The sequence below is a fragment of the Phascolarctos cinereus genome, unplaced genomic scaffold, assembly GCF_003287225.1.
Source record: "Phascolarctos cinereus isolate Bilbo 61053 unplaced genomic scaffold, phaCin_HiC Scaffold_726;HRSCAF=1367, whole genome shotgun sequence".
Taxonomy (NCBI): Eukaryota; Metazoa; Chordata; class Mammalia; order Diprotodontia; family Phascolarctidae; genus Phascolarctos; species Phascolarctos cinereus.
The window spans coordinates 225,567,028-225,588,138 of NW_027556098.1; the positions used below are offsets into that span (position 1 = coordinate 225,567,028).

Below are 21,111 nucleotides of genomic sequence, written 5' to 3' on the forward strand. Positions count from 1 at the left end.
TTAGTCATTTTGTACAAGAAGACTTGGTTAAAAAAAATAAATGAAAGAAAGAAAGTGAAAAATAGCATGCTTTAGTCTCTATTCAAACAATATCAATTCTTTCTCTGGAGGCAGATAGTATGCCTCATCATTAGTCCTTTGGGAGTATCTTGGATCATGTGAACTCTAATGTTTTTAATAGGAATGGGTGCTGTATTTTGTCAAAAGCCTTTTCAGCATCTTGTGAGATAATCATGTGATTTCTCTTGGTTTTGTGTATGGTCAATTATATTGGTAGTTTTCCTAATATTGAACCAACTCTGCATTCATGGTATAAATACCACAGGGTGATAGTGTATAATCCTTGTGATATATTGCTGTAATCTCTTTTCTAGTATTTTATTGAAAGTTTTTGCATCAATATTCATTAGGGAAATTGGTCTATAATTTTCTTTCTCTCTTTTGGCTTTTCTCACTTTAGGTATTAACCCCATATTTGTATCATAAAAAAGAATTTGGTAGGACTCCTCCTTTGCCTATTTTCCCAAATAATTTATATAGTATTGGGATTAATTGTCTTTAAATGTTGGTAGAATTCACTTGTGAATCCACCTGGTCCTGGGGATTTTTTCTTAGGAAGTTCATCGATGACTTATTCAATTTCTTTTTCTAACATTGGATTATTTAAGTTTTATTTCTTCTTCTGCTAGTCTAGGTAATTTATATTTTTGTATATATTCATCCATTTCATTCATATCGTCAAATTTATTGGCACATAATTGGGCAAAATAGCTCCTAACAATTGTTTTAATTCCTACTTCATTGATGGTGAATTCATCTCTTTCATTTTTTTGACACTAGTAATTTGGTTTTCTTCTTCCTTTTTTTTAAAATCAAATTAACCAATGGTTTATCTATTTTGTTCATATTTTTTATAAAACCAGTTTCTAGATTTATTTATTAGTTCAATGGTTTTCTTTAAATTGTATTAATCTCTCCTTTGATTTTCAGGATTTCTAATTTGGTGTTTAATTGGGGATTTTAAAATTTGTTCTTTTTCTAGTTTTTTTTTTTAAGTTGCATGCCCAATTCATTGATCTGCTTTTTCTCTATTAGAGATATAAATTAGAGATAAATCCCCTAAGTACTGCTTTGGCTACATCCTATAAATTTTGATATTAGATTTTATGTTAGATGCCTCATTGTTGTAGTTTTCTTTAATGAAATTATTGTTTCTATGATTTGTTCTTTGACCCACTTATTTTTTCACATCAGATTATTTAATTGCCAATTGAATTTTAATCTCTCTTTCCATTGTCCATTATTGGATGTAATTTTTATTGTGTTATAAGCTGAAAAGGATGCATTTACTATGTCTTTTTTTTTGCATTTGGTTGTGAGAGTTTTATGTCCTAATACATGGTCAGTTTTTGTGTATGTGCCTTGTACTGCTGAGAAAAAAGTATATTCCTTTCTATTTCCATTTCATTTTCTCCAGACATCTATCATATCTAACTTTTCCAGAATTTTATTCATCTCCTTAATTTCTCTCTTGTTTATTTTTTGGTTAGATTTATCTAGTTCTGAGAGGGCAAAGTTGAGGTCCTCAACTAGTATATACATTTCCTCCTGTAATTCATTCAATATCTCTCTCAAAAATTTAGATGCTATACCATTTGGTGCATATATGTTTCATATTAATATGATTTCATTGTCTGTGGTACCTTACAATAAGATATAGTTTCCTTGTCTCTTTTAATTACATCTATTTTTGCTTTTGCTTTGTCTGAGATCATGATTGCAGCCCCTGATTTCTAATCTAGCCCCTTACCATTACCCTGTGTGTATCTCTCTGCTTCAAATGTGTTTCTTGCAAACAACATATTGTAGGATTCTGGTTTTTAATCCATTCTGCTATCTGCTTCCAATTTATGGGTGAGTTCATCCCATTCACATTTATAGTTGTGATAATTGTGTATTTCCCTCCATGTTATTTCTCCCCTCCCCACTCTCTGTCTTACTTACCCTCTACCTTTTCCCTTCTCACAAGTGTTTTACTTCTATTCACCATCTTTCTCAACCTACTTTCCTTTTTATCAGTCCCCCTCCCCTTTCTATTATTCCCACCCCTTTTTACTTCCTTATAGGATAGGATAGATTTCTCTATCCGGCTGTGTATGTTATTCCCTCTTTTAGCTAATTTTGATGAGAATAAGGTTTAAACTTTGCCCATCACCCTGCCATACCCCTATTTCCCCTTCCACTATAATAGCTCTTTCATGCCTCTTTTATGTGGGATAACTTACCTCTTTCAATCCCCCCCCTTCTTCCAGTGCAGTTTACTTTCTCACTCTTTATTTTTTTTGGGGAGGGGGTTGAGAGTGTCATCCCATCAAAGTCATCTTATATCCATACACTCTGTCTGTACGTACTGTTTCTAATTGTTCTTATAGTAATAAAGTTCTTAAGAGTTACAAATGCTGTCTTGCCATATAGAAATATAAATGGTTTAACCTGATTGAATTTCTTATATTTTTCTCTTTCTTGTTTCTTTTTTACCTTTTAATGTTTCCCTTGAGTCTTGTATTTGGAGGTCAAATTTTTTATTCAGCTCTGGTCTTTTAATTAGGAATGCTTGAAAGTCCTTTATTTTATTATATGCCCATTTTTTCCCCTGAACGATTATATTCAGTTTTTCTGGGTAGATGATTCTTGATTGTAATCCTAACTCCTTTGCCTTATGGTATATTATATTCTAAACTCTCTGGTTCTTTAATGTGGAAGCTGCCAAGTCCTGTATAATCTTGACTGTAGCTCCACAGTGTTTGAATTCATCCATTTTTGCTCTTTGCAGTACTTTTCCTTAATTTGTGAGCTCTGGAATTTTGCATGATGTTCCTGGGAGTTTTCATTTTAGAATCTTTCAGGCAGTGATGGATGGATTCTTTCAATTTCTATTTTGCTTTCTGGTTCTAATATATCTGGACAGTTTTCTTTGACAATTTCTTGAAAGATATTGTCCAGGCTTTTTTTTTTCTTTTATCATATCTTTGAGGTAGTTCAACAATTCTTATATTATCTCTCCTGAATCTGTTTTCTAAATCAGTTGTTTTTCCAATAAGAAATTTCCCATTTTATTCTATTTTTTTAAACTTTTTTGATTTTGTTTTATTGTGTATTGATGCTTCATAGGGTCATTAGCTTCCACTAGTTCAATTCTGACTTTTAAGGAATTATTTTCTTCAGTGAACTTTTATACTTCCTTTTCCATCTGGCCAATTCTTTTTTTCAGGGAGTTATTTTCCTTGGTAAATTTTTGCATATCTTTTCCTATGCTATTGACTCTTTTTCATGATTCTCTTGCATTACTCTTATTTCTTTTCCCATTTTTTCTTCTACTTATCTAATTAAAAAAAAATTTAAAAGTTTTTCCAGGAGTTCTTTTTGAGCCTTAAACCAAGTTACATTTTTCTTTGAGGCTTCACATGTAGCCATTTTGACCCAATTGTCCTCTTCTAAATTTATGCTTTGATCCTCCCTATTACCATAGTAACGTTTTATAGTCAAGCTCTTTTTTGTTTTGGTTTGTTTTTTTTTGCTACTTTTTTTCTGCCTTTTTTTGTGATTTGGTGTTATTATGTGAGAGTTGCCTCTGGTCCTTCACTGTCTCAAACTTTTTGTGCTGGGGTTCAGGGTTTTACTGCTGGCTTTCACTGGGCTTCAGGGCTCAGATTCTTGCTTTCTCTGGAGGGTATGTTACCCTTCTAGCTTGTCCTGGCAGTGGAACTTCCCTGTTGGCCTCCCCTGGATGTGGGGTCTAGCAGCTGGCCTGCCCCAGAGGTGGGGCCTTTCTGCCAGGTTGCTATCATAACAGAATCTTTTTGGTAACTGGTCCCATTGCTGGTCTGCCCCTGGGGTAGGGCCCTGTTGCTGAGATGCTACGGAAACAGAGTCTATCTGCTTGCAGTCCCCAGGGGGCAAGGTCTCGCTGTTGGCTAACCCTGGGGGAGGACCCTCACCATTGGTCAGCAGTGGGGTCAACACCTAGTTGGTGGCTTGGTCTGGGAGTAGGGTCACTGGGGTGGGGCCTTGCTGCTCTGCTCAGACTGCTCAGCTTAGGGGGCTGCTGGTTTGCAGAGGGGCAGGGCCTCACTAGGGGACTGCCCCGGGCTTGGAGCTGTGCTGCAGGCCTCCTATTCTGAAGCTGGCTACTGTTGCTGCTCTTGGACCTTGCTCCCCTCCCACCCCAGTGAGACAGACCTTTCCTATTGTGCTGGTTATCTTTTTCCCTGCTCCCTGCTCAGTTCTGAGGTAGTTTTCTAGTTGTTTGGAGGGAAATTTGGGAGGGCTTCAGAGGGTTCCTTTGTCACTCCACCATCTTGGCTTCCCATTGCGTTTTTAAGTAGCTCTTATTTTTTTTTCTTTCTCTCAGAAAAGAACCTGCTTCATAGAATGATTAAACTTCACAGTTGGAAGAGACCTTGGTGACCAGCTCATATCAGAAAAAAGACCCTTTCTGCAATCTACCCAACTGCTTAAACTCCCAGCAGTGAAAGAGAACCAGCTGCCTCGTGGGGCAGCTCATTTTACTTTTGGATAGCTCTGATTCTTTAAGATCCAATTTTATTTTCAATTAACAAGCATTTAGTGTCCCTCCTACCCTTCCACCACTAAAAAAAGGAAAAAAACCCACCCTTGTAACAAATACACATCATTAAACAAAACAAATTCCTACATGGACCAGAAGTGTGTGCTAATTCTGTATATTAATCCATTTCTGCATCATTGGTCCTCTGGCATTGTCATTGGCCATTGTGTTGATCAGAGTTCTTAAGTCTTTCAGAGTTTCCATATTTATAGTTTTGTTTTTAGTGTATAAATTGTTTTAATTTACATCTGTTCATATAATTTCCCCCAGTTTTCTCTGAAATCATTCCTTTTGTCATTTCTTAAGGCATAGCAATATTCCCTTATGTTTGTATAATATAATTTATTCAGCCATTCCCCAGTTAATGGTTATCACCATAATTTCTAGTTCTTTGCCACTGCAAAAGAGCTTCTATAAATTTTTTTTTGTACATAGGCCTGGTCTTTATTTGATCTCTTTGGGTCATATAGACCTAGTAGTACTATTGCTGGGTCAAAAATCACGCATAAATTAGTAACATTTTAGACACAGCTCCAGGTTGCTTTCCAGAATGGCTGGACCAAGGTACAGATCCACCAACAGTGAATTCATGTTCTTGTTTTTCCCTGACTACCTCAAAACTCATCATTTTCTCTTTTTGTCAGATTTGTCAATCTGATGAGTAAAGTAGAGCCTCAGGCTTGCTTTAATTTACGTTTCTTTAATTATTACTGATTTGGAGCATTTAAAAAAATATGACTATAGGTAGTTTGGATTACTTCCCTTGAGAACTACTTATTCATCAGGTAGATCTCATTGTTAGGAAATTTTCCCTTACTTGACCCTTAAATCTGTTTCAGGATAGTTTAATACCTCCTCTACATGACAGACGTCTCATCAAATACTTGAATAATACTATTCCCACTTTTTTTTTTGGCAGTTGGGTTTAAGTGACTTGCCCAGGGTCACATAGCTAGTAAGTGTGAAGTTTTTGGTCTGAGGCCGGATTTGAACTCAGATCCTCCTGACTTCACGGCCAGTGCTCTATCCATTGCGCCACCTAGCTGCCCCTACCACTTGGTCTTTTCTTCCATAGACTAAATAGTCCTATTCCTTTAACCAATTTACCTATCCTGATAGGTTTTTCCATAAATCAGTCATCCCACTTTATTTTAAAAAAAGAAGCCTTCTAATTTTCTTAATAATTTGCCCAGTGTTTTTTCACCTACTCTTGTGAAGAATACCGGTGATATTATTTGTAGAGCATTCAGAATGTTTATAGGGGCACTTTCTTGCTGCAGAACTCCACCTGAATGGAATGCTCAACATTTATCTCATCAAATGGTTCAGCTTGAATCCAAATGATTTTCAAATGGCTTGGATTATATGGAATAACCAGAAAAAAGGGAAGAAAAAAAAAAGCTTCATTATGATAGAAGATATATTCTTAAATAATTTTAATCCTTAAGTCCTATGAATTTTTGGCTTGATTTAGACTTTGATCCTGTGTGTCTACTTAGTTTGAACTGTGCAACTTTTTCTCAATTCAAATTTAAGTTATTAGGAGCAAAAAAAAGGTTTATTGATATGTTGGGATGTGAAGGCTCCCTCTGGTGGCCATTTAGTATGTAAGTCTTGTCTGTCAAATTAAGGAAGAAAAGCAAGACTTCTTGGTTCAATAATTTGGTATTTGGGTTCTTTAGACATTAGCATTATATTTTAAATTCATTTAATAAGATTTCTTATCAGTGCAGTATTGGAATATGAAAAGTTACATATGTGTGTATACATTCTTCTTAAAGTAAGATGCAATATAAGAGCGTTGTGGTATGGTAGAGATTAGGATGGTCTTAAGCTTATGTTCAGGGCCTGCCACTGGCACATACTAGCTGTTTGACCATGAGCAGGTCACCTAACTTCTCAGTGCTGTAGGTAACACCTCAAGACTATATCTTACTGATAATGTACTGATTAACATCAGCGGAGATATTTCCCATCAGTCGCTCTTTTTAAAAAATTTTCCTTTCCAAACGTATTGAGTCACTATCATATCACATCTCAGTAAGGAAGGAGGAAGCGTAGGGAAGTATAAGAATAGTCTGAAGGCTTTTGGGGAAAGTATGGGTAGACAATAGGATGAAGGAATCTCCTTTAGTACGTCTTTCTTTCTGGGTCTCTTCTTCCCCATGCACGTGTGCAAGTCATTCTTTCTTCAGCTAACTTTCTTCTTGTATTTCAAATACTGATCAGAGACTTAAAGCTTATGAATTAAGCAACTTGATATTTATACTCTAATTCCATAGGAAATAATATATCTAATATTATTAACCTTAATCACTAAACATAAGCCTTTAATTGTGTCATAGCGTAATAGCTAGAATGCTATATTTTAATTTGTTCTTTTTTTAGTTTTTCTTTTTAGTTGCGTGCCCAATCCATTGATCTCTTCTTTCCCTGTTTTATTCATGTAAGCATTTAGAGATATAAAATTTCCCCTAAGAACTGCTTTCAGTGTATCCCAAGTTTTGTTATGTTGTCTCATTATTGTCATTTTCTTGAATGAAGTTATAAATTATTTTTATGATTTGTTGTTTGAACCATTCATTCTTTAGGATTAGATTATTTAGTTTCCAATTAATTTTTAGTCTATCTTTCCATGGCCATTTATTACATATAATTTTTATTGCATCGTGATCTGAAAAGGATGCATTTAATATTTCTGCCTATCTGCATTGGATTGTAAAGTTTTTGTGCCCTATTACATGGTCAATTTTTGTGTAGGTGCCATGTATCATTGAGAAAAGGTATATTTCTTTTTATCCCCGTTCAATTTTCTCCAGAGGTCTACCATATCTAACTTTTCTAAAATTCTTTTCACCTCCTTAACTGCTTTCTTGTTTCTTTTTGTGGTTAGATTTATCTAGTTCAGAGAAAGGGAGGTTGAGGTCCCCCACTAGTATAATTTTGCTGTCTATTTCTTCCTGTAATTCCCTGAACTTCTCCTCTAAGAATCTGGAAGCTATACCACTTGGTGCACATGTGTTTAGTAATGATATTACTTAATTGTCTATGGGGCCTTTTAGCAGGATGTAGTTTCCTTCTTTATATCTTTTAATAAAATGTATTTTTGCTTTTGCTTTGTCTGAGATCAGGATTGCTACCCCTGCTTTATTATTTTTTTTAACTTCAGTTGAAACACAATATATTCTAGTCCAGCCTTTCACGTTTACCCTGTGTGCATCCCTCTGTTTCAGGCATGTTTCTTGTAAACAACATATTGTAGGATTATGGTTTTTAATCCAGTTTGCTATCTGCTTCTGTTTTATGGGAGAGTTCATCCCATTCACATTCACCATTATGACTACTATCTGTGTCTTTCTCTCCATCCTATCCTTCCCCTCCTCTGTTTATGCTTTTCTTTCTCCTTTTCTCCCTTTCCTTCCTTCCTAGAGTTTTGATTTTGATCACTGCCTCCCTCAACCTGCCCTCCCTTCTATCAGCCCCCTCCCTTTTCTTTCCCTTTTCCCTTACTGCTTCTTCCTTTCCTTCTATCCCCCCCCCCAATTCCCTTTTCTTTCCCCTTTCCCCTCTTACTGCCTGCTCTGCAGGCTCTTTTTCCTATGGCAAGTTAGATTTGTATACCTGAGTACGTTATTCCCTCTGTGAGCCAAATCTGATGCGAGTAGAGTTCAAACTATGCTCATCTCCCTTCCTTCTTTCCCTGTACTGTAATATGTCTTTGTGCCTCTTCATGTAATGTCATTTACCCTTTTCTGCTTCCTTCATTCGTCTTCTTTCATTATAGTTCCTTTTCACCACTTCATTAGATTTTTTTATGATCACATCAAAGTCAACTTAAACCCACCCCCTCTGTCTATGTATATCCCTTCTAAATGTCATAAGAAAAATATAGTTCTCAAGAGTTATAAGTATCATCTTTCCATGCAGGGATGTAAACAGTTTATCCTTATTGAATAACATTTTTTCCCTTTCCTGTTTACCTTTTTATGCCTCTCTTGAGTCTTGTATTTAAAGATCAAAATTTCCATTGCGCTCTAGTCTTTTCATCAAGAAAGTCTGGAAGTCCCCTATTTCTTTGAATGTCCACCTCCTCCCCTGAAAGGTTATGCTCATTTTTTTTGAGTAGTTGATCTTTGGTTGTAATCCAAGCTCCTTTGCCTTACGGAATATCATATTCCAAGCCCTCCAGTCTTTCAATGTAGAAACTGCAAGGTACTGCATAATCCTGACTGTGGTTCCACAATATTTCAATTGTTTCTTCCTGGCTGCTTGCAGGATTTTCTCCTTTTCTCCTTGATCTGATAATTGTGGAATTTGGCTATGATATTCATTGGCATTTTCAATTTGTGATCTCTTTCTGGAAGTAATCAGTGGATTTTTTTGATGACTATTTTACCACCTGGTTCTAGGGCCTCAGGGCAGTTTTCCTTGATGATCTCCTGAAAGATGCTCTGCAGGCTCTTTTTTTCATCATGTCTTTCAGGTAGACCAATAATTCTTAACTTATCTGTCCTGGATCTATTTTCCAGGTCAGTTGTTTTACCAATGAGGCATTTTACATTTTCTTTTATTTTTTCATTCCTTTGATTTTGTTTGACTGATTCTTGATGTCTCATAGAGTTATTAGCTTTCAGTTGCCCAATTCTAATTTTTAATGAATTGTTTTCTTCAGTTAGCTTCTGTACCTCCTTTTCAATTTGGCCCATTTTACTTTTTAGAGAGTTGTTTTCTTCAGTATACTTTTTTTTTTCCATTTTGTCAACTATATTTTTAAAAGAATTGTTCAATTTTTCTTAGGCTTTTAAAATCCTTCTTGAAGTCTTCAAAGAAGCTTTTTGGGCTTGAGACCAGTTCATATTCCCCTCTGAGGTTTCAGATGTGGGTATATCGACAGTGTTGTCCTCTCCTGAATTTGTGTTTTGGTCTTCCCTGTCACCAAGGTACTTCTCTATGGTCATTGTCTTTCTATGTTGCTTCTTGTTCATGTTGTTTGCCTTTTTTTCTGGCTTTTAAAGTTGATCTCTGCTTCTGGGGCACAGGGGGCACTGTCCCAGGCTCCTTGTGCTGGAGGCTAGGGGCCTGGTTACTGGTTTGCTGAGGTGGGCTTGCCGCTGGCTTGCTGGGATGCCTTCCATCCTGTACTGGTCCTCTTCAGCCATAGCAAGAGGGACCTTTCCCATTACTCCCTCTAGCCTCACAAGCTAAAAGACTGCTGTATCTTGTCTTTCTGCTGATTCTGCTATTTCAGGATCTTTCCTAGGGCAACATTCTCTGGGTTTTTCAAGGTCAGTAAGGGAGGGTGAGAGTGATTTACTATTTATTCTGCCATCTTGGCTCCTGGAAGTTGAAATAGGTGACTTTCAAACATTCAGTCTGTGGGCTAATAGCTCCAGGAGCAGCAGTGCTGCTACTGCTGCTGATTCAGTCACTCCTAAGGGCTATTCCTGGTTTTCTGGTGCTGGGGCTGTATTTGCACACCCTGTGGCCCTGGACTGGACTGTGCTTCTCTCTGACCCAGTTATGACAGACCCCTCCTGATAATCTTCCAAGTTGTCTCTGGCATCTGTGGGTTGAGAAGACTGGAAACCACCACTGCTCCTGGTGATTCAGTCCCCTGAGGCCTTCTCTGGCTTTGCTTAGGCTGGGTCTGCACTGTGCCCTGCATGCTAACTCTACTTTCTCAGGCCTTGGCAACATTCCTTTCTTGTCAACCTTCCAGGTTGTCTTGGGCTGGAAATCTGCCTCACTCTGTCTCTTTGTGGGTTTTGCCACTCTAGAATTTGTTCAGAGTCACTTTTTGGAGGTATTTGAAGAGATTTGGGGGAGAGCTCAGGCGAGTCTCTTCTTTCACTCTGCCATCTTAGCTCTGACTCCTAGAATGCTCTATTTTAGAAACAAAGGCGGTCTTCATAGCTGCTAATGTCTTGGAAGAAGTTACTGTTTCAATGACAACCTGTGGTATTTATTGAACATTTGATGATAGAAAAAGTTATGTAATTTGGAATTACAAGGCATCCTAAATCACTTCCATTTAGAGGAAGGAAAGGCTTTATCTTTATGATATAAGCATCATAAGCACAATTAACTCACATGCTAATTTAAACCACAGTCTGGACATCAAACACAGAATTAATGGAAATTAACTCTGCTTAGTTATTTTTCAAATAATTTTTCAAGGAACCACTTTAGTGAGCCCACATATCTTCCCTATATGAGTATGCATTTAACAAGCACATGTTTTGTTTTTTTTTTGTTTGTTTGGTTTTTGGTTTATTTATTTATTTTTTTTGCTTTTAGGCAATTGGGGTTAAGTGACTTGCCCAGGGTCACACAGCTAGTAAGTGTCAAGTGTTTGGTCTGAGGCCGGATTTGAACTCAGGTCCTCCTGACTTTGGGGACGGTGCTCTATCCACTGCGCTACCTAGCTGCCCCTAACAAGCACATGTTGAACACCTCTTGTGTTCACAGCATTATCTCCTCACTATGAGGGATAAAAATGAGATTCCAGCTCTCACAGAACTGCTTGACAGTTGGAGAGATCACTGTGAGAACTTATAATTGACTTGCCTAGAGACCCACAATCAGCACATGTCAGAGGTCTGCCAAGGCTTGATAGCAGATATGTGAAGCAACTACAGAACATAAAAGCAACTCCTCAATAACAAATCTTTTGTATAATGAAGATGCAAATCTTGTACACAAATGGACTACTGGAATTGGAGAAGAGGAGGTGGGACATCATTCTAGGCAAGTAAAATAACAAGATTACTCCACCTAGAGCAGAGAAATAGTGTTGAAGAGTAAGTGAGGATTTTGGACTTGGACAAGTGACTGACTCAATGGAATTATCATAATTTATAAGATTCCAGCTAACAACTAACTTAACCTGCAAGATCTTTAGGTAATACATTCCTTATTTAGGGGAATTTTTTATTTGTTTAAATCAGGGCCACTGTGACTTCTTTAAAAATCCTGCCTAAAATGAGGTACAAAGAGTATCTGTTAGAAGTAGTGAAGATCAGTATTTGGAAACATAAGAATAGGGTTAATTGAAAACTACCTACTCATCTTGGAATTAAGGTATGGAATAAGAAAGGAACTGAACTTGTGATTTCATTGATTAAAGAGTTTTCCAGTAAGGAAACTTCCTCTACCAATGCAGGTCAGCAACATTTGGACAACTTATAGTTTTAGAGAGTTATGTAGAGCACTGAGAACTTTAATTGATTTTCCCAGAGACCCACAATAAGTACATGTCAGGGGTCTGCCAAGGCTTGATGCTATCACTTTTTTTTAAAAAACTTTGCTCAAATTAGGAAATTTTAAGAATCTGGTTTATGGATGAGATGCAAAATCAAGATCTTTTATACAGGTAGCCTTATTTTGAGTAACTTTATTATATCAAAATAATCTTTAAATACATTTTAAAAAAATGCGATTTTGAGAATGTTAAAATAGTTATATACAAAGAAGTATTTTTTCCTTAAGTACAAAATGTGTTGATTCAAACCATTGATGTCCAACCCTTTTTCTTTATCATCTTTCCTCCCTCCCCCTCTTTTTGTGGCTCAGTAATCCTTGTTAGTGCTTATTTTTTTATGTAGATAGCTATATTTCTGCTCTTTCCTCATTCCCTAGAGAAAAAAAGAATGATGGAACTGAGTAGGTAAGATCTTGCTGCTGGCTGTAACAGGTGAGGGTCCTTCTTTTATCTCCTGGTGTTGTATTACCACCTTTTGAAATGGCCAGACTATTGGAGAACGATTTTTGGAATAATTAGATTTCTCTATTGCAAATCCAGATCGAAAAATGGCCTTGAATCTCACATGGCAGGCCTGCTCTTGGTACATGATTATATTCTTGGTCTAAGCCCTGTTTTTCTTTTTTTCTTTAAAGGCTTCTTAAAATATTTTGCTTCCAGAAGATTTTCAGCCATACTTTAGTTCATTTACCTTTGAACATATAATGACAAATAGATACATTGTATACATTAGCAACAAGATAATATATGTTGGATTGACTTTTATATATGTTTTTCTTTAATTTCTTTGTACTCACTGTTTCATTTCTTTGACTAACTGCCATTTTAAAAAAAACAAGCAGTCCGATAATTCTGTGTATCTAAATATTTTCATTATGAATAGGAGTTAATTTTGTTAATTTTCCTTCTTTTTTACATTGTCAGTTATTTTTGAAACTCATCTTCTATAAAGTACCCTTTTCATCTCCTTTATTTCTATTTTAATTTTTCTTTCCTGGAAATCCTGTTCTTCACAGCAGTTTTAAAAATACAAAAAGACTTAGTAAAGTGTTACAAAGATCAAGGTTATTATGTCTATAATTACCATGACTTTATGAGAAATACCAAACACAGTCAGTGGATAGTCTTGTCTGGTGGCCTTTGGCAGTAATTTTATTTATACTGATAAGTTATCCTAGTCAGCCTCTTCTCATGGCCCTGCCTCTCTCGAAAGACTAGTTTCACTCCAATGGTTGGAACAAGAAAAGTTTATTCTCCTTTAGGTGAAATCCAAATATTTCATGGGTAGTTCTCTCCTGTTAGTTTACAGTCTCTGATGATTTAATGGAGAGATGAAAATGAATAATATTCTTCTTATACTGTAGCATTTTATAGAGCAGTCTAGGTTACTCTACTGGAAAGTGTATGATTGCTTTTTATTATATGATGTGATTGCATAAAAAGGTTAAGCTACTTTTCACTTTTTGGTATATAGAGGAAATGGAACAACAAAGTTTAAAATGGGTTAAAAGTATGACAAATTGCAGAGCCTTCTAATTATGAGTAGTCTTTGTGAAAGTTTGAACCTTTAAAAAAAAGTTGCCAAGATTTAGGCTATTCCTGATTTCTGTGTGGATGTACTGTATTACAACTCCAAGGGGACAGTGGGTATTTAGTCACATTTTCTTTTATGTTTCTTTTTCTTCTGAGAAAGAATGACAAGAAGCTTTAATGAATATTTTTCTATCAAAAGCACACTCTTAAGATGACAGTCAACCATTTATTTATATAGAATTTAACTGGAATGGAATTTTACCTTTAAAAGACAGAATTATGTCTTAAAATAAGCATCAGGGATAAAGACAGCTCTACTTCATATAGAAGTTTTGATTTAGTGACATATATGTTCTAACTGTAATCCAAATAAAAGTCTCATTTTTCCTTAACATCTTTAGTCCCTGTTCTTGGCAATATTGGACAGAAATTTCTCTTTCTTGTTTTCTGTCACATTCTGTCTCTGTCACTCACTGTCTCTGTCATGCTGTCTTTGTCACTCTGTGTCATTCTCTCTGACCCCTCTTTGTCTCTGTTGCTGTCTTTGTCACTCTCTCTTGTCTCTCTGATGCTGTCTCTTTTACTCTTTTGCTCCCTATCCCTCTCTCTTTTCCTCCCTTTGTTGCTTTCTCTTTCTGCCTCTCTGTCTCATCATGACAGCCATATATAAATACACACACAGAGATGTAAATATGTGTGTATGTAGTCAAGATGGCTTCAAAAACAAGGCTGGATAAGTGCCAACTGGGAAATGGAACACTCAGGGGAAAAAATAGCCCACCCAAATGTAAAGTTGAAAGGAATCACTTTACTTCAGTGAATCTGTTACCTCATTGATGTTGATATCACCTCAGGTAGAGCAGATTGCAGCCATTTTATATATTCCTCCCCCCCCCCATGGGTCTTCCCATGTCCTACCATAAATTCTGGATTCTCTAAGGGTCTATCAATAGAGAATTATTGAGTCTAGCAAACTCTAAAGTCTTTGAGTACAGTGGGAGATTATGGTGCTGTCTGAGAACTGGCCTTGCTAAATAGGGAAAGACTCATCACCTGTGAATTGGCCAAGAGGGGATGAATTCTTTGGCCATGGAAGAATATGAGAATCACCAGTCCAGCCACAGAAAACTCATGAAGGACTAATATAAATTAGAGTTTATGTTGGGCCACAAATTGAATATATTATAGAATTTTATATTCTATTATTGAATACTGACATAAGGATGATATATAAATATTGGAGAGTATACTGAAGTACCTTTTGCATGATTTGTGATCATTTGCATGTAGGACTTTAAAAACAACATTGTGACATTATGAAGGATGAAAACATTTTTGGTTCAGTGAATTGAAAGCCAATCTAGCAAAACATTTTGGTTTTTTGATTTTTTTTTTTGTGCTTAGTACTAAAGAAAGGTGTACTAAACCTAAGTAATTCAGGAAAAAATAGAGAAAGAATGCTGTTCCCTATCATTTGTTTCTTCCTCTTGTATTAAAGAATATATATTACCCAGCTTCCATAAAAAACTATGCCCCTTAGATTATCTTGTTAATAGAATTAAATACCATTGAGTTTGTCCAGTAAGAGGATTCAGGTTCAAAATACTGGTCTTGTTTTACTATTCTTCAAGGTTATGCAAGGAGTATCTGACAAAAAGTAGAAATACCTAGGTGAGTTTACAATATAACACTGAATATTATTTTGTGTGTTAGAGCTTTAAAATACATATATACAATAATTATAATAGCTCATACAAATGAGGCTTTCAAAACTAAAAGCATTTTTTGCTCACAACATTGTGAAGTAGTGCAGATATTCCTTATTTTATAGATAAGTAAACAGGCTCAAATGTGGAATGCCTTGCTTAGTCAAGTGTCCAGGAAACATAAAGTGCTAAAATTACATTGTTAGGGAAAAGGAGTAATAAGATATCTTTAGAATCTAGCTGGATTGTTTAAATGTTTTTAGTTCAGTTGTTTTTCAGTCATGTCCAATTCTTTGTGACCCCATTTGGGGTTTTCTTGGCAAAGAAACTGTAGTGGTTTGCCATTTCCTTTTCCAGACTATTTTACTGATGAACAAACTGAGGCAAACAGTGTTAAGTGACTTGCCTGGGGTCACACAGCCAGTAAGTGCATGAGGCCAGATTTGAACTCAGTAAGGAAAATGAGTTTTCCTGACTCTAGGCCCAGCACTCTATCCACTGCTACCACCTAGCTGCCTGTTTAAATATTGGGCAATTTAAATTATTCATTTGTTCTTACGTGTTTGATATATTTTATGGGTTACAAATGTTAAATTCTCACTGTATTACTTTGTATAACTAAATGGAATTTTATTAAAAATGATCAGTACTATATCTACACATTTGTGATATAAATCACAAAATTGAAAGCAAAATAGGAAGAAATCAAACTAAATAGTTATTTTGTATTTGAATATTTTTTTAATTAATTCTGTTGACTTCTTTTTATTATTTTCTTTTAGGGGGAAGTAGAAAATAGAACGGTGTTAACCATGGTGTCAATTAATGTAGCTTGTTTTGCTGTTCATTTTTTTTTACCTATTTCACTGTTGGCTGATACTTTCATGGTCTTTCTTTAACTAATAGGGCAAAACAGCTTTCCTTAATTGCATGTCTGGAATAGACAAATCTAAACATGGAGAAAGGGATAGGGATAGGATGCATTATTTGATTAGCATAGGGAATTTCCAGGGGAAGAATGCTGATTGCCACCTCTGTAATTTGTAGTCAGAGGATCGTGTTGAACACTGCTGGTCTTGGAGATGTGCTCAGGGTCACACAATCTATTTCTGTTGGAGGCAGGACTTGACCCACTTTTCCTTACTTCGGGGCTATCTGTTGATCAGCTTTCCCAAGTTGCCTCTCTGGTTTACCAGCTGAAGGTATTTTGGACAATTCTATTTCTTTTTGGTAGGTTGTTCCTATGTAGAAATCTTTTATGTAGAGTTCAATATTCCAGATGATGGTAACAAGTGTTGTCTTTTAACCTTTTGTAGTAATCAGGTCTGTGAATAAATGAAATCCTGTGGTTAGAGAAATGTTGATTCTTAGAAAGTATGTCCAAGAGTACACTTTTAAATAAAATCCTAATTATGCAAAGAGATAAGTTAGATGAGCTCTTTCTTTGCAGCTCACTTAATGTAAGACTTTTGGTGACTAGTGCTTGGTCAGGACATATTAAATAGCTACATGTCCCCTTTTCTGTTTGCACAGGTAATTAAAGTGTACAATGAAGATGGCACCAGCAGAGCATTGGAAGTACCAAGTGATATAACAGCCAGAGATGTTTGCCAGTTGTTAATCCTTAAGAATCATTACATCGATGACAACAGTTGGACTCTTATTGAACACCTTCCTCACATAGGTTTAGGTAAGGAGACAGAGCTGGATTTTCATTTAATTCAACAAACATGATAATTTCTCAAGGATCATCTATCTCACAAATACTCTTCCTTTTTAACATGATGAAGATTGTTCTTCAGGTAAACACAATTTGTGGAAGATGTGGGCTAAAATCAGGTAGAAATAGACTGTCTAGCCATGGTTCAGATTCTTATAATCTAGCCAATAGCTCAGTAATGTTCACATTCCTTAAGAGTCTGGCCAACATGGTGGATGTTCTAATGAACCTTGTCTTTGGCTGAAAAAAAAAAGTTTAAGATGATTTGTATTTAATAAGTTGGAAAAAAAAGGGAGGCAGCTAGGTGGAGCAGTAGATAGAGCTCCAGCTTTGGAGTCAGGAGGACCTGAGTTCAAATCCGACATCAGATACTTGACATTTACTAGCTGTGTGACCCTGGGCAAGTCACTTAACCCCAATTTCTGGACCATAATCAACATGTCTACCTCTAACTATGGGTACACCACAACCTGTGTCCTTGCCCGTCTTCTCTCTTTACACTCTTGTTAAACTCATCAACTGCCATGAGTTCAATTTTCATCTCTATGCAGATAATTCCAAGATCAATATATCTAGCCCTAGTGTCCTGCCTTCTGAGCTTCCAGTTACCAGCTGTCTACTGGCCGTTTCAGACTAGATGTTCTGTAGGCATCGCAAACACAACAAATCCAAAACACAACTCAGTTTTTTTTCCTCCAAAATCTGTCCTTCTTCTGAACATCCCTATTACAGATGAGGTCATGAGGTCATGACCAAAAAAGGAAAGAAAAGAAAAAAAAAGAAATAGACTCTCGTCTTACTTTTTCTTGAAAAGCATTAACAAAACATAGCATTGGTTTCAGTAGAAGACTTAATGTGTGGTAAATTTATTTACCATCCCTTTTTTTTAGATGAACATTTAGCAACTTGAATTATTTCCTCGAACCAAAACATGGACTTGTCCAGGGAAATTCTAAACTGATGGATGTTTGACCGAATATTAAAGTTCTCTGGGAAAAGAAATTTCACAACCTCATTTGGTGGCCTAGAAAGAATGTGTAGGGATCTGAATGAGATAAGCCATAATTTTGGCATTTATTTGTTCATCCTGGTGGTGGTTGCTGGGAAATCTGAAGTATATCTTCCAATCTGGTTTAAGTATATGAAATAGCTACCAAAGTCAAGTCGGCTCTTGCAGACATTTTTTTTGTATTGTCAAGTGAGGCAACACAGTTTCCCCACTTGCTACTTCAGTTTTCAGTGTAAACAGCTAAAGCATATATTTCCCTAACTTTTACATGTGGAGAATGTCAGTTAATCAACAAGCATTTATTAAGCACTTACTATGTTGCAGACGCTGTGTGAGTCACGAGGGATAGACAGCCAGAAATGAAACCATCTACATTCTATTGGGCAAGACATAATAATACAATTTTTTTTTTTTTGTGGGAGAGCCCTATTGGGTGGTGAGATCAGGAAAGGAGTAGTTTAGGTAGTGGCACATAAGCTGAACTTTGAAGGAAACTAGGAATTGGAAGATGTGGAGATGAGGAGGGTGTACAATCTAGGTATGGAGGGAACAGACTGCAAAGTCATGGAGCACAGAGGTAGTTTCATATGTGAGGAATAGACCAGTTTCATGGAATCTGTAATGTGGTTTAGGGGAGACCAGTATATACTAATACTAGAAAGTTAGGTTGGGGCCACATTATGAATTTGTGGATTTAATCCTAGAGGATTAAGAAAACCCTATTTAAAGTTGCCACTGGACTTTATTGAGTTGGAAGTGACGTGGGTCAGATTTGTGTTTTTGTATTTTCACTTTGAAAGCCATGTGAAGCATGCATCTGGAGAGAGGAGAAAAATTGAGACAGGGAGACCAATTGGAGACTTTTGTAGTAGTCCAGGGGAAAGGTGATGAGGGTCTGAGCTAGGCTGATGGGAGAGGGTGGGAGAAAGGAAAGGGAAGGGGAAAAGTATTTGTGTAATGACTGCTATGTGTCAGGCACTTTGCTAAGTAAGCATTTTTTTACAAATATCTTGTTTGATCCTCATAACAACCTTATGAGGTAGGTGCTATTATTATCCCCATTTTACAGATGAGGAAACTGAGGCAAACAGATGTTGAGTGACTTGCCCAGGGTCACACAGCTGGTAAGTATCTGGGGCCAGATTTGAACTCAGTCTTTCTGACTCCAGGTCCAGTACTCTATTCACTGTGCCACCAGCTGCCTCTCTAGAAAAGATGGATCAAGGGATATTGTGTAAGAACTGACAAAGTTTGGCAACTGATTGGCTATATGGGGTGAGAGAGGGTGAAAAGTCGAGGATGACACCAAGGTTTCAGACCTAAGTGACTAGAAAGATAGTCATGACCTCATCTGTAATAGGGATGTTCAGAAGAGGGACAGATTTTGGAGGAAAACAATGAGTTATGTCTTGGATTTGCTGTGTTTCGATGCCTACAGAACATCTAGTCTGAAATGGCGAGCAGAGAGCTGGTGACCTGAAGCTCAGAAGGCAGGACACTAGGGCTGGATATATTGATCTTGGAATTATCTGCATAGAGATGAAAACTGAACTCATGGGAGTTGATGAGTTTAACAAGAGTGTAAAGAGTAAAGACGGGCAAGGACAGCTTGTGGTGTACCTGTGGTTGGAGGTAGGTATGTTGATTATGGTCCAGGAAGCCACTGAAAAGGAGCAGTCAACAGGTGGGAGAAGAACCAAGAGAAAATGATATTGTGAAAACCCAAAGAGGAGAGAATCCATCACGAGGGGATTGTCAGTCGTTTCAAGTGCTACAGAGAAGTCAAGAAGACTGAAGATTGGGAAAAGCAATATGGCAATATAGAGGGCATTGATAGCTTTGGAGAGGACAGCTGCAGTTGAGTAATAGAATTGGAAGCCAGATATCAAGGGGCTGAGTAGTGATTGAGAAGTTGTGGCAATGATTGTTGACAGTTTTTTCTAGGAGTTTGTGAAAGGGAGGAAAAGAATGTAAAATGATATATAGGACTATAGAATGAAAGTTTGGGAGGATGGTAGGGCCAAATGAGGGTTTTTAAGGAGGAGGGAGACCTGGATATGTTTGTAGTTTATGGGGGAATAAATCAGTAGATGGGGAGAGATTGAAGATTAGAGAGGAAGAGAGGGGATGATTATGTAGTTAGTCCAAAGACAATATCTAGAGCACAAGTACTGAGGTTGTCCAGGGTGGGTGGGGTAGAGAATATTTATATCTGTCTGTCTGTCTATATCTATATCTCATACACACAGACACACACAAACTTTCTGGTGAGAACACTCCCCCTGCAAAACCTGAATTGCAATTTATAGTATTATAGTGTTGTCTGTGAATTTAAGTGACTTGCCTAGGGTAACATAGGCAGCAAGTTAGGAAGACTTAAACCCAAGTCTTCCTGACTCAAAGGTCAGCACTCTACCACTATTCTACGTTGTTTCATATGTATATAATTTTTTTTAGGTAGACTATTTCCATGTGCTTTTGAGATTTTAGTATGAAGTAAAGTGAAAATTAAGTTCTTCTTGTAGGTGTCAAGTAGGAAGACAAATATATTTAAACATTTTTGTTTTTTTTCTGGAAAATGCTAAAAAAAGAATATGAACCAATAATCTTTTTATAAAATGTCGCCTGATACAGGCCTTGGAACCATACTTAAGTTATTTTAGTCAGTTGATCAATCAGTAAATATCAAGTGCTTACTATGTGCCAGGCACTGTGCTAAGTGCTGGGGTTATAAACAGAGGTAAAAGACAGCCCCTGCCCTCAAGGAGCTTATGTTCTACTGGGAGAGACAACATGCAAACGAATATATACTAAGCAAGTATATACAGCATGAATAGGAAATAGTTAAAGAGAGAAGGCCCTAAAATTAAGAGAGATTGGGAAAGGCTTTCTATAAAAGATGGGATTTTCGTTGGGACACAGGGAAGTCAGGGAAGTCAGTGGGCACAGTGGAGGAGATAGAATGTTACAGGCCTGGAGGACAAACAGAGAAAATGCCTGGACGCAAGAGATGGAGTATCTTACTTCTGGAATACCCAGGGGGCTGGTGTTACGATGTTTATCTTGCTTTTTGATTCAGGTTAAAACCTTTGGAAATAAAATTACATATCTTTTTTATTGTAATCAAATATAACTAGTGATAAAATATACAAGTATTTTTTTTAAGCAGCCTGTACTAACTTGTCACTTACCTTATTGCCAAATGTCAAACTGATAACTATTAGTTCTTATTCATATCTTATGAATAATCCTGAG

At 36.7% G+C, this 21,111-nt stretch overlaps 1 protein-coding gene across 2 annotated transcripts in view; it reads left to right on the forward strand.

Annotated features, from left to right (window-relative positions):
- GRB14 (growth factor receptor bound protein 14) overlaps positions 1-21,111 on the forward strand; it is a 155,494-nt gene that overhangs the window by 78,483 nt on the left and 55,900 nt on the right. For both annotated transcript variants that reach the window (XM_020991076.2, XM_020991078.2), the window contains one exon: positions 16,661-16,817. In XM_020991076.2, the coding sequence (XP_020846735.1) occupies positions 16,661-16,817 (157 nt within the window). The remainder of the gene's footprint in view (positions 1-16,660; positions 16,818-21,111) is intronic.